Source organism: Lycorma delicatula, chromosome 8, assembly GCF_047948215.1.
Source record: "Lycorma delicatula isolate Av1 chromosome 8, ASM4794821v1, whole genome shotgun sequence".
Taxonomy (NCBI): domain Eukaryota; kingdom Metazoa; phylum Arthropoda; class Insecta; order Hemiptera; family Fulgoridae; genus Lycorma; species Lycorma delicatula.
The window spans coordinates 3,796,881-3,811,645 of record NC_134462.1 but is presented as its reverse complement, the minus strand read 5'-3'; the positions used below and the strand labels follow the sequence as shown (position 1 = coordinate 3,811,645).

At 33.5% G+C, this 14,765-nt stretch overlaps 1 protein-coding gene across 2 annotated transcripts in view; it reads left to right on the top strand.

Moving 5' to 3' along the window:
- Positions 1-14,546, top strand: part of LOC142328985 (valine--tRNA ligase-like) — a 72,662-nt gene extending 58,116 nt beyond the window's left edge. For both annotated transcript variants that reach the window (XM_075373212.1, XM_075373210.1), the window contains 2 exons: positions 4,972-5,124; positions 14,332-14,546. In XM_075373212.1, coding sequence (XP_075229327.1) covers positions 4,972-5,124; positions 14,332-14,415 — 237 coding nt within the window. In that variant the 3' untranslated portion in view covers positions 14,416-14,546. The remainder of the gene's footprint in view (positions 1-4,971; positions 5,125-14,331) is intronic.
- Positions 14,547-14,765: the final 219 nt, after the last annotated feature.

Here is a 14,765-nt window from a genome sequence, read left to right as displayed (position 1 = left end):
GGCATAGATGAAGTCCTACGCAAGAACTATCGCATGAAAATAAACAAGAACAAAACAAAAGTAATGAAATGTAGTAGAAATAACAAAGATGGACCACTGAATGTGAAAATAGGAGGAGAAAAGATTATGGAGGTAGAAGAATTTTGTTATTTGGGAAGTAAAATTACTAAAGATGGACGAAGCAGGAGCGATATAAAATGCCGAATAGCACAAGCTAAACGAGCCTTCAGTAAGAAATATAATTTGTTTACATCAAAAATTAATTTAAATGTCAGGAAAAGATTTTTGAAAGTGTATGTTTGGAGTGTCGCTTTATATGGAAGTGAAACTTGGACAATCGGAGTATCTGAGAAGAAAAGATTAGAAGCTTTTGAAATGTGGTGCTATAGGAGAATGTTAAAAATCAGATGGGTGGATAAAGTGACAAATGAAGAGGTATTGCGGCAAATAGATGAAGAAAGAAGCATTTGGAAGAATATAGTTAAAAGAAGAGACAGACTTATAGGCCACATACTAAGGCATCCTGGAATAGTCGCTTTAATATTGGAAGGACAGGTAGAAGGGAAAAATTGTGTAGGCAGGCCACGTTTGGAGTATGTAAAACAAATTGTTGGGGATGTAGGATGTAGAGGGTATACTGAAATGAAACGACTAGCACTAGATAGGGAATCTTGGAGAGCTGCATCAAACCAGTCAAATGACTGAAGACAAAAAAAAAAAAAAAAAAAAAAATAATAAATCTTTTGATGTGATCTGTGCAATTTATTATTATGTACAGATCAAAATAAAATATTTAATTATTTAACCCCAACTGTCAGACATTAGGAGTTGATGTAACTTACAACAAATATTTTTGAGAAATTATCCAAAATAGATTTGTGGTAAATCAATTTTAATTTTGTTCAAACTTATTAAACATATTTGTTAAACAATTTATAATGTAATATTTACACACATAATATTATATCATTTTTATAGCATTGCACTACGTAGTGTTGGTTCTTGAACTGAATATATCAAAATATTCTTTAAGTTTATAAAATTTCATTAACAATAATCATTCAGTAAGGATTTACCATTATTTTTATATTATCAGGAAAATTATTACTTTTTTTTAGATTGATAATTGGATGCCGATTTGAAGATTATCAGCATTTTTTTAAGATTATCTTACCCGTTTAAGATTGTCAGAATTCAGGGTCATCGAAAAAGTTTGCAGCAATTTAAAAAAAAATTGTATAATCAGACCAGTACTTTTTTAAAAAATTGTATAATCAAACCAGTATTTAAAAAAAAATATTGTATAATCAATCCATTATTTTTTTTTAAATTCACCAACTCAAAAAGATTTTTTACAAAAATGTTTCATCAACATCAATGTTATTAAGTATTTTAATTGCAAATTCAGCATTTTTAAAACAATAGTTTAACTTGATGTTTAAGCATAATTTTGTAAACATGAAGGTGTAAACACTTGTGTAAAACATTTTGAATAGTTGTCTTTGGAATTCCTAACTTCGCCTAAAAATTGATTTTTTAGGGCTTCTTACACAACTTTGGCATGTACACTCAACTGCTTCATCATTTGTTTTGTACCGTCTGGGACTTTTTCACTTCCACATTGCCAGATTCCTTAAACTGCTCCCTAATGCAGTTTTTGCATGAGGGGAATCATTGCCATAAACATGCCAGAACGTTCATTGAACAGCTATAACTGATTTATATTTCACTAACCACTAAACTCACTGTACTTTCTGCTGAAATGTCGCCATTGCACTGACTGATAGTGGCGCTAAAGTGTTCTACCGTTGTGCACATCAGTTCAAGTTCATGGCTGGTTACATCTAAAAAAATTTGATATCCCAATTATTTTGCAGTTCCAATTAATACTTTATTACGTAGGGAGATATCTTTTTTTTTTATTTATTGCTGCAACCTTTTTCGATGACCCTGTACATCTGAATTTATTTAAATTAGGTATATATTGATAATATAGATTGGTTCTATTTATAAGAATTTTCTTCTCTCACTTCTTTCCTGTAGTTTTAATGCAAAATCAATGTTAAAGAGAATATCAATTCACAGACCCTAAAAGGGGTGGTTCATAGAAACCAAGAACCTTTATTGTGTTGTTAATGCCGACTAACCATAAAATTTCATTACAAAACTAGAAGAACATTATATTGATGTCTCATTGGTAACAGGTAACATATTGTGCCTGTTACAACAGTAATTGCAATATGTGGCTATTATTAATAGGCTTATTATTAATAAACCAGTAATTATCTGTCAAATAATAAATAGCATATGCATCCAAGTTCTGCTAAATTAGACGGGACATTACTCCCTAGGGACACAATACATAATTAAGTCTGACTGCTGAGTGCAACTGCCAAACGCATTAAGGAGCATAGAATCCAAGCTTCAAAAAATGATTTAGCAGCTTTGATTTTTTGCTATTTTTGTTTGTCCTCAGATTCATCATAGGTTAGTTTAGACTTGTCCAATGTAGTCACTAATCAGGCCAAGGCTGTGATATACACATATACTATATTCATACGGTCAAATATCTGTCCCAAATTTTAATTACTTTTTTTCAACTAATTTTCATATTAGAGGCAAATACTATTTAGAAGAAATGTGGAATATCTCCCTCTTTTTTTTTTGCAAATTTCATTGATATTTGAACCCAAGGAAAACAGAAATAAAATTATCTTAAACCAGTTTAATTAACGTTATTAATTCAAAAGGTATTTATAATATAAAATTACTTTCAAAAAACTGGTTTTTAAAATATTTTTCATTTTTTATTGTTGTAAATATTTTGTCAAAAAATCTGGAATAAAGATTAATTACTGTACTTTATTATAATTAAAGTATTTTTGTTCATGTAATTATTATTTATGCCTGCCTGATTTTGATCAAAATTATACAAATTTCCTTATTAATGAGCTGCCTACTTTTTATATAAGAAAAAGTAACCAAACTTTTTTTAAGAAACTTAAAATTTTAATTTTCATATGACACTTTATTTTACATAGAGAATTTGTTTTTAATTGAGTCATTAGAATAAGTTTTTCAATAGTATTGCTATTTCAGAGCATCATAGCTGTCAGTTATTCGTTTTACATCAACCTGAAACCTAAATTAAATTAAATTTTATAAATTTCAAAAGCTATTCTGATTTTTTTTAAATAAAAATCCTATTTTTAAGATATTTTCAAAAAACGTAAAGAACGTTTTTTCCTTCTCCCCTAAAACTGTTAGTTCTATTGATCATCCTGGGGACTTGATGATTGATTACTGAAAATGTATAAAAAAAATTAAATGTCATAATTTCATTACTCGCTAATTATTTCCTTTTTATTAGAAAATTGAGGCTATTTTACTGAATTGTGTAACAGTTATAGAGCTCTCTTTCTTTAAAATTTTAACAAGTTGATTATGTTTTCTTTATTGTGAAGAAATTTGAATTCTTAAAAAAATTTTTTTTCTATCATAAAATATTGCAATAAAAAAATTTTGATTTCATTCTTAATTTATTCTATTTTTTTTTTTTTTTTTGGTTTATAGAAAATAATGTAAAAATTGTCTGGTAAGCTTGTATATCCTAACTATGAATCTTGCCTTTCTTTTATGTATTCTGAGTCCTTGCTAGGTAAATCTTACAACCTGACGATGATTGCTCCACTTATGAAATTACTCAAAAAGCACCATCCTGGAAACTTATAGGGTGTGATATAAAGATAAAGTACATATTATTAACAGTGGAATCGGATAGACCAGTTTCAATGATTATTTAACTTACACAATGATGGATCTTGCTGCCCTGCATTTTTTACTTATTATTATTAGCTGATAACAATCAGTAACATAGTTCATCGAAAGAAGAAATTACCACTATTTATAGAAAAGTTAACTAAAAGTTAAATAACCTAACAGTTATTTATTGTATATTATGTGTGTGTAACTAATTCTCTTGTTTTTGTATAGATATAATGTTTGTATGCATTATATATATGTTTATTACATAATGTACATGGTACTAATTTAATAAATATATTGTGTAGGTTCATTTCATCAGAAATACATTTTTACTTTCTCATCTAGTTCTATAGCTTTAAAAGGGAAAGTATTGTAATTGGTCCAATTTGGAAATATGCAGTTTTCACCGGATCTCTACATTTTGACACATGTTTTTTAAGAACCCAAAAAATTAGATAGAAATTTTCCAGATGCTCATATTTACGTCTGTGTTCGTTCTTGCACTCATCTCCAGAACTGCTAAACCAATTTTAACTAAACTTGGTCAGATTACTTCTACATGTGGGACATTGATGCCATTCAATTTTCAACTTAGAAGGTCAAAGGGGTGAGGCTGTACTGCAACAAGGTCACCCTCAGTATATCGAGATTTTTGTTTGCCTAATTAAGGTTTTATTTTTCTTAGGCATATTTCTTAACAATTAAAAAATAATTTTTACAAAATGACACCCCAACTCCAAAAAGTGATCTAACTAAACTAGCAGCTAAGTGGGTATTCTGCGTCAATAGTACCCGCTCTCACCACAAGGAGCGCTAGTGTAGCACTGATGTACAAATATTGCAGTCATCTGCTATGTTGTGTCATTACAGGTCAGCAGTAGAATTGAATAAATGAATAATATTTAAACTGTAAAAAAGTATTTTAGTGGCCGCTAGTACCACCACACCCGCATGAATGAAGTATGATGTGCACACGTACTTTAGTTCGAATCATTGAATTAAATAAACAAAAAATATATTTAAATAAAATGATAAATATTTTTAATTAAGTTAAGTATGTAACTCGTGCATCAGAAAAAAACCAAATGACGGGAAAGTCCTACAACTGTGTTGTCAGTTTTTGTAAAATTGTATCATTAAATTAGAAAAAATATTGAGATGTTCTCTACAATTTTTTAATAGAACTGTTCTTTTTTTCTTTATCAGGGTGAAAGTAAGCTTAGTGAAGACCAGATTCAGTTATTATTAAAAAAGGAAGTAAAAATAAATAAAGAGTTAAATAAATTTCTTAATATGATGAACCATAAAGGATATAAAGAAAAAGCACCTCTTAATGTACAATTAGCTCAGAAAGAAAAGGTATTTTACTTTATGCATTCTAGCTGCTGTATATTATAGGAATAATGTAATCATGGTGTTTCATTGAAATTAGATTTGAAATTAACAACATTTTCTTGCAAGTATACAACATAGATTACAAACTGTACAGTTATTTTTTTACGACATTAAAATAGTTCAGTTAGTTGGAAGGAGTGAGGTTTTTTTATATCTCTGTGGATGAAACTTTATTGAAAAAAGACCTGATCTATTTAAACCATTCTGTAATTAAAGCATTGGTAATTAAAGTGTAATAAATTATATACTGATCTCATTAAATTACTTATTTAGTAATGTAAAACTTAGCAGATAGTTTTTCTTTTTCTTCGATACTTGTATAGATGTGAGGGCAACACAGTGATTTAGTTTATTTCATCAGTTTTTTCTGCTAACCATCATTTGTTGTCAGGTTCTAATTCATTCTATGAGGTGCAGTTCAAAAGTAAGTGCCAATTGGTAACAAAATTTCATTCCAAACACTTTTTATATCATCAAACAAGCTTCTTCAAACCACTGCATAAAATTCCACCATCTGGGATTGTAGCTACTTTTGCATAGATATTTTCAACTCTTCACTATCCTCAAACTGTTGAAACGCAACCTAGTTTTTGAGGTGTAGGAAGAGATGGTAGTCATTAGGCATGATATCAGGACTGTAAAAGGATGATAAAAAATCTGCCATTCGAATTGTTTCTGTCATGCATGCAGCTGGATGGACATGTGTTATCTTGAACAACAATTCCTAATCTCAGCATTCCCCATCATCTGTTTTGAATAGCATGACACAGTTTAGAAAGTGTTTCACAATAGATTTCTAATGTGATAAATGTTCCAGGTTCCATGAAAAGAGTCAAAAGCACACCATTTTGATCCCAGAGCCATGATTTTCCTTTGAGACAAGACTTATTTTCAGTTTAGGTGAATCGGAATGATGCCATTGCATGGATTCTTGTTTCATCTCAGTGTTGATGTACTAAATCCATGTTTCATTACCAATGACAATATTGGAAAAACATGTCTCCCTCATGGTTAATGCAATCGAGAAAAGTATGTGCAGATGTCATTCGCAGATCTGTATGAGCACTTGTCAGTATTTTTGGTTCTCATTATGCCCACAGTTTACGACAGCCTATAGTGTCGATTACAATTCTCAACAATGTTGCCTTTGAAACTTCTGGAAATTCCAGAGAAAGATAGCTAATCATAAAGCAATGATTTTCTCTCACTTTTGCATTCACACGTTCAATGAAATCGTCAGTCCGGAATCTAGGCCTACTACTTCTCTGTTCATCATCAACATTTGAACAGCCTTCCTTAAACTTACAACACCATTGTCTCACTTTTCCTTCATACATTGTGGTAGGCCCTTATGTTTCACACTACCCGATGGGGAGTCTTATTCTTAAAGACTTTGGGGGTTGGCGTCCCCACAGGCCTAGCCTCTGCAGCTTTTCTTCCCACTATACAGTAAGCTGCAGAACACTTTACATTATACACATATACTACACCAAGAACACTACATAAATTACAACATACACACTTACACAATTACACAACAACATCCTACACTGATATTTCTTACATTTACACTTGGTGGTGTTGCAACAACTTACGAAACGCAACCCTAACCCAAGGTGGGAACAAATCGTGCCGATGGGTGAATGGCTCCACATAGTGAGTCTCGATGTCCTCTGGGCACCAGGGCAAACCCAGTTATACTTAGCTCTAGCTCCAGTACGCGTGCGCTCTGCTGGAGTGGTCCATTTTTCACCGGTACTCGTGGGACCTGAAGAATATCAAGAAATTATGTGACTGATCAATTCTGATCGAAACATTCAACGATGAACAGAGTCGATCTATCTTACATCTTCGTAATATGGGTGGTATAAATATAAGTGCAGAAAGCCACAAAATGTTAAATACGAGCCGGGGTGTAATTTTTTGATGAGACCTCTTAGATATAGATATCACTGAAATAGTTGATGAGCTTTGCCATCAAGATGTTGTTGAAGTGAAACGTATAATGAAACGGAAGAACTGACATCGCCTCTTATACTAACATTCAATCTCCCTGTCCCACCAGAGAAGATTAAAGTGGGTTACCTCTCGGTTCGGGTACAACCACTCATACCCAACCCACGGCGATGTTTCAGATGCCTAGGTTTTGGTCACACTACAACATCTTGCACGAAAACTGAGATCTGTGCTCGATGTGCTAAAGAAGGTCACAATGACACTAACTGCGAAGAAAGTGAAAAATGTGCTTAACTGCAGTGGTCCAGATACAGCCCTCTCCTGAGATTACCCAACCTTTAAAGAAGAAAAGGCAATTCTCAAAATCTGTACAGAGCAAAAACTATCTTTCCCGGCCGCACAAAGAGAATACAAAAAGGTTAAATATTTCACGGAACTTGGTTAAACCAGATGTATCTTTTGCCACCACTACATCGAAACAAACTCCTACAAATTTTAATAATCAGCAGTGCGGATCCTGCAATGAGCTTAAAAAACTTGTTCAGATGCTTTCTGATCAAGTAGATTCACTTACAGCCACGATCTCAGAGCTGACAAAAATTAATAAAAAGTCCTTTGTCGCAGTTAGTGAATCTAACAGTGTGATATATACGAAAGTCCCTGTTCCCAAAGTCATACCAGCACGAGTAGCGACTATCGCAGCTGGCAGTAAGCCACCTAATAAGCTCCCCGTAAAGGGAACCCACATAACCACCCCCTCTGGGATGTCAACTGCAGCATCCCATTCAAATAAATCTCCTCCACCATCACCTCATATACTGGAGGATATGGCTGAAGAACCACCCGACCCTAGGGCATCGGAGTTCTTTAAAATAAAAAATACAAAAAAAAAAACCGAATCACGTACAGCTAATTTTTATATAATTTCCAAAATTTAATTTTTTTTTTATTTATTTTTTTTTTTTAACATTATTCATTTATTTTTTAGCATTATTCAGTGGAATGTTAGAGGTATTCGGTCCCGCATTGAAGTTATTAGAGTACTGGCGCATGCACATGATCCACCAATCATGTGTTTCCAAGAAACTCACCTTCTACAACATGACCCAATTACACTCGGAGAATACTTCTGTGAGAGATACGACTGCCTAGTGGACAGTAGGGATAGTGGTGGAGTGGCTATTTTCATGAAGAATGGGGTGTCGGCTACACGGATTCAACTAACCATTCTCATTCCTGCTATTGCAGTAAAGGTCTCTATCCCCTTCAAATTGCATATCTGCAATCTGTATCTCTCACCGAACACTGAGTTCAGTGCGTTAGATGTCTCAAATCTCCTCACACAAATACCATCTCCATCGTTAATAGTAGGAGACTTCAATGCCCACCATATTTCCTTCTGCTCCACTCGAGGAAATATGATAAACAGAGTGAGACAAAACTTGGACCTTTGTCTACTGAATAATGGATCATACACATTCATGTCCTTATTATCTGGTACTGTATCTAACATCGATCTCTCCATATGCTCACCGAATTTACTCCCCCATCTTAATTGGTCTGCTTGTGATGACTTTCACGGCAGTGATCACAGACCAATTATTATTGGTTTCGGTGTAGACTGCGAGATTAAAAGAAGACCACGAAGATAGATTATTGATAAGGCGGATTGGAATGCATACCATAAAGCCTTCCAATCACAGTATGACGATGGTGCAAACATCCTTGACCAATATTCCTCTTTTACGTCCATGATACTTGAGAACACCAACAGATATATCCCACAAACATCAGGTAACCCTAGACGTCCTTTCGTTCCATGGTGGAACGATGATTGCAAATATGCTATTAGGAATTGACGGCAGGCACTATGCAAATTTAATCATGGGCCTACAGCTGAACATCTAAATTTATACCGCAGGGCTAGAGCGGTATGCCGTCGGGTATTCTTGAACGCTAAGAGGAGTTCATGGACAAAATACGTGAGCACTATCTCACGCACTACTCCCACGTCTACTGTGTGGAAAAAATCCGTGCAATTTTCAGATCACCGAAAAAATCTATTTTCGGTATTATTGATGAAGGAGAACTCCTTTCATCACCTTCGGCTGTGGCAAATACTCTAGCAAAATCTTTCTGCTCGGTGTCTCTCACCTCATTTTATAATAATGATTTTCAAAGGTACAAGATACAGATAGAAATATTATCGTTAAACATTGGTGATTCGGTTGGTGAATTAAACACCCCATTCGAATTTAAAGAATTGTTACATGCACTTAAAAACTCACATGACACTTCCCCTGGACCGGACAATATTCGCCTTTCCATGCTTTCACACCTTCCTAATTTGGCACTACAACAACTTTTGAATATTTTCAACGGTTTATTCTTCGAACAAGTCTTCCCACCCAGCTAGTCAGAAGCATTTATTATACCAGTACTAAAACCTGGTAAAGACCAAACCAACCCCTCAAGCTACTGCCCTATTTCATTAACAAGCGTTTTGTGTAATCGTCAGCACTTCATTGCTATCTTCTTTGATATAAAAAAGGCGTATGACACAGCCTGGCGACGTGGTATTCTTAACACCCTCAAAGAATGGGGAATCAAGAGCAATATGCTTGCTTTTATCCGGGGATTCTTAAATCACCGAACGGCTCGTGTTCGTGTGGACGATTCGCTCTCAGGTAGTGTCATCTTGGAGAATGGAGTGCCTCAAAGTAGTGTATTAAGTGTCACCTTATTTTCTGTAGCCATAAACGGTATTACCAAATGTGTGCAGGCTCCTGTCTCGTGTTCTCTATTTTCTGACGATTTTGCTTTTTACATTGCAAGCCGTTCAACACCCACAGCAGAGAGACTACTGCAGAACACTATATCTCACCTTGAAGCTTGGTCCAGGATTACTGGTTTCACATTTTCATCCGAAAAAACAAAATGTGTAGTCTTTTCTCAGCTATGAAACCCTTCTGTTTCGCAAGTTTTTTTGAACGGAGAGATTATTACTATCTCTACTTACGTCAAGTTTTTAGGCTTATTTTTTGATAGGCGTCTTACTTGGTTCAAACACATAAAAGAATTAAAAACAAAATGTTCCAAACTTCTAGATAAGATGCGAATCCTTACTAACACCAACAGGGGAGACGATAGGTCATGTATGATACGTTTTTACTATTCCTTTGTTCGCTCCCGTTTATATTACGGTTGTGTCGCCTACTCTTCAGCTCGTCAAACCGTGCTTAAAATGCTGGATGGTGTTCATCATGCTTTCCTTTGGCTTGCCACAGGCGCGTTTAGATCAAGTCCTGTTGCAAGCTTACTTGTAGACTGTGGTGAACCATCACTTTGGGATAGACGAGACCAGCTTTTATTATCTTATTTTGCTCGTCTCCGAGGACAGCCAAATCACCCAGCTCATACCCAGTCTTCAAAAATCCTAATCTAGGAAAGTATGAGGACCATCCACGATTTACTGCACCTGTAGGTGTCTGTACCCAACGTCTGCTGCAGCATATAAATGCTGACATACCGTCATTCTTTCCTACGTATCCTTTCTCATATCCTCTGTGGAGAATAAACCTTATAAATTTTACTTTTGACCTTACGACATACAATAAACAATCAACACTACCTATTGTCTTCCAGCAAATGTTTCAGTGTGTTCTCTCCAAGATGAAACCAGACATGGTGGTATACACTGATGGATCGAAACAAAACAATACCATTGGATGTGCATTTGTTGTCAATGAAAGAATCTATATGTTTGGTCTACCCAGTATTACGAGTGTGTTTACCACTGAACTATACGCTATAAATAAGGCTCTAAACATCATTAACCCTAAATATAGAAAAATTCTTATTTGCAGTGACTCGTGTAGTGCTCTGCAAGCCTTAAAAAACTTTTATACCAAACATCCTATCATCACTGAAATTTACAACGCAATAACTGAGTTGAATAATCGCAACACAGAAGTAAGTTTTTGCTGGGTCCCTAGCCACGTAGAATTCTAGGTAATGAACATGCATACTCCGCTGCCAAAGAAGCATGTAATCAGCCTCCTTTCACCACCCGAGTTGCTACTTCAGATTTTATTAATTATGTAAAACAATCACTAAGAGCAAAGTGCCAAGGTGACTGGATGGCTACCGTTGATAATAAACTCCGGCAGATTAAAGATTCTGTGTTGCCACGGGACTCCTCATGTAGAAAATCTCGTCCCCTATCGGTTGCGGATAGGACACACGAGTACCTGATGACAAGAGGACAAGCACCCCTATGCGCACGATGCAACTGCCTCATGACTGTGCGCCTCATACTCGTGGACTGCATATGTTATGCGGCATTGCGTCGTAAATTTAAACTACCCAGAAACATCCGTGGTGTCTTGTGTAATGATAAAGAGGTTTTAAACCGTATGTTTCTGTTTTTTCGTAGTATAGGGTTAACACAAAAAATTGAATTCCTTTAGTTCTATGTATTGTTTTTGTTATCCGAGTAGGGAGCCTTTTACACTCCCTATCAGAGTTTGTCAAATTTGATATATATATATTTTTTTTTTTTTTACAAATTCGTCTGTGATATTAGTTGTAAGATTTTAGTGAAACTAGTTGTAAGTTTTTTAACATAATAGTTTTAAGTTTTATTTCCCTTTTTTAATTTAGTTTTAATTTTCTTTACTATATATTTTTTTAGTTTTAAGTTTTATCTATTCTTAATATTTTAGTTTTAAGTTTTATGTTAGTGTTTTTTTTCTTTTTTTTAGTGTTTTGTTATCCGAGAATGGGCCTTTTACATTCATTCCGGATTTTGTTACACAACTGATAGTGAATTTCAGCAGCATTATGTCCTTTTGCATTTAGAAATCAAATCACTGATCAAACTCTACAGCTGATGAGATTTGTTATTATCACTGTCTCACTAAGGCAAACAACAATGAACTGACAGCAGTGTGGTGGTTACATGCCCAACTGACCACTACTTACGGCTACTCTCTTGCACCCCAAACCAATCAATGTTACCATTTGGTATTTATAACTCATCAGCCCTTACTTTTGAATCATACCTAATATTATGCTACACTTCGTAGAACAACATAACTACATATGTGCTAACATTTTGGTCCAAAAGTTGAGTCTGCTACAAATTCCAACGAAATAAAATTGAACCAAGAATACTTGGTTCAAGTATTGAATATAAGTGGAGATTTCTAGTTATGAGAGGGTTTACCATATAAGACATCACTCAAAGTCTTTCGCCACCATTAACATTTTGTTATCTAAGTCAACTTTTTTGCAGGATTTTCTGTATTTGTTTAATTCACGTAAAATTATTGGATATAATTCTGCTATTTTGATCATTTACAAGTGTAGCATAGAAAAATGTTCAATAAAAGTGCTGACATGTAAAAAGATTACATTATTATATTGCCATCTTCATTAATAATGTAGGTTTTTTTATCGCAAAATTTCAATTTTTGTCATTTTCAAGGATGTAAAAGGGAATTTTTTTTAACAAAATTTTGTATGAGTTTTTAAAGGAAGAAATTGGAATGTGTAGCATCATATAAAAACAAGTTTTGGTTGAAAACAAATTTTGTGAATAAAAAAGCGATTGATATCAATTACATTTAATTTTGCAATTAGTAATAGCTCTTGATCATTTGTCAATTTTGCAATAGTTTAATTCCTCGACCAGGAAGGCCTTTTACACAATTGATGACACCCACGTTCAGAAAATCTACAATCTGGTGCATACAAATTGTCAATTGTCTGTCAGAAAACTTGCAGAAGAGGTTAGCATCTCAATTGGTTCATGCCATGACATTTTTATTGAAAAATTGAATATTCATTGTGTTAAAGCAAAATTTTTCCTGATTTGATGACCATACAGTAGAAAGAATATCGAGTGGATGTTTATCGACAACTTCTTGAACAAACCAATGACGATGAAACATTCATGCAAAGGATCGTAATGAGAGACAAAAACTAGGTTTATGGCTACAATATTGAGACGGTTTAATCATTACAATAGATTAGCAAAGGATCTCCACGCCCCAAGAAAATACATCAGTCTCGATCCAGTGTCAAAGTGATTTTTGTTTTTTCAATTTTAATTGAATTGTACATTCTGAATTCTTGCTTCAAAGTGAAACAGTGAACCGTGCATACTATCAAGGCATTTTACAACAGTTACATTAAAAAGAGACCAGAGTTGTGGTGAGACAACTCATGGTTCCTTCACCATGACAATGCATCCGCACACTCCACTTTTTCAATTCGTCAGTTTTGTGCCAAAAATCATATGACTGTCCTCCCTCAGCGCTTCCCTACTTGCCAGACCTGGCTCCTTGTAGTTTTTTCTGTTTCCAAAACTAAAATCTGTGATGAAAGGATGTAGTTCGGAGACTATTGATGACATTAAAGCAAATTCATTACGGACCTTAAATGCCATTTCAAATGAAGCTATCCAGAACTGCTTCGCGAAGTGGAAACACTGCTTGGAAAAGTTTGTGAATAAGGTAGTAGAGTACTTTGAAGGGGACAAGAACCAATAATGTAAAATTAATAAGAAAGATTAAAAAGATAAAGTTTGGTTATTTTCTAAACAGACCTTATATAAAACAGATTTTGTAACTTCAGTTCCAAGCTTTCTAGTCTGGAACTAACTGTCTAATGTCTAAGTTGGAGACTAACAACTCTTATCATTAAAAATAATAAAGAAACTACAATATATCAAAATCTTATCAGTTAAATAAAGTAAAATGTAGTTTAAGCCCTAAGTTTACTGTTTATTTATTCTTCTTTTTTTATATGAAATGAATTTTGTTACAAATGAAAAATGACAACCCCAAAAAGAATTTGTATTCAAGAACTTTTGGGATAAAGGCAGAGGTGTTACTATTTTACCATGGAAATTGACAGATATCTTTAATTATGAGAAATAAAAAAGATAAGCATGACAAAAAAATGAAATATTCATAAACTTGTAGATAGAGTTGCTATCCCATCATTCGATGTGCCAAGTGTTTGCTAGCATCATTTAACATTGTATATAACTTGGCAGAAACGTAATTTTTATTATTTTGTTCTTGTTTTCATCATTTTCAGATTAGGAATTACATTTATAATTATATGTTTAATTTCATTCTTTCTAGTTCATATTTTTTTATCATTTATTCATGTTATAGAAATAATCTTTTTGTTCGTAAATTTTAGGTGCAAGGGCTGCAAAAAGAATTAACTCATATTAAAAGGAAGTTAGAGTTGTATGGTATTAAATCAGATAGAAGAGAAGGCTAATATGAATCCAGTACAAGATGACCATTATTTATTATATTAAGTAATTAGTCGTAAATTTAGCTTTTTAAGAAATAATTATCTCTTATATGTTTAGGTTTTTTAGATATTAAAAACTATATATATATAACTTATATGTGTATCATAATTTTATTTATGACCACTAAAACCTGTAAAAATAGTTCATGAACATGCATTTTTTTATTTCTTAGGTTATAAATTAATATAGTTTTTTTTGTACTGCCATTGTCTGAAGTAACATATGAAAGTCATTGAGTAAGAAAAGGTAACAGAAGGTAAATAGGTAAGATAATAAAAGTCTAGAGAAATTTTTTTTTAGTTGGTAGTGTTAT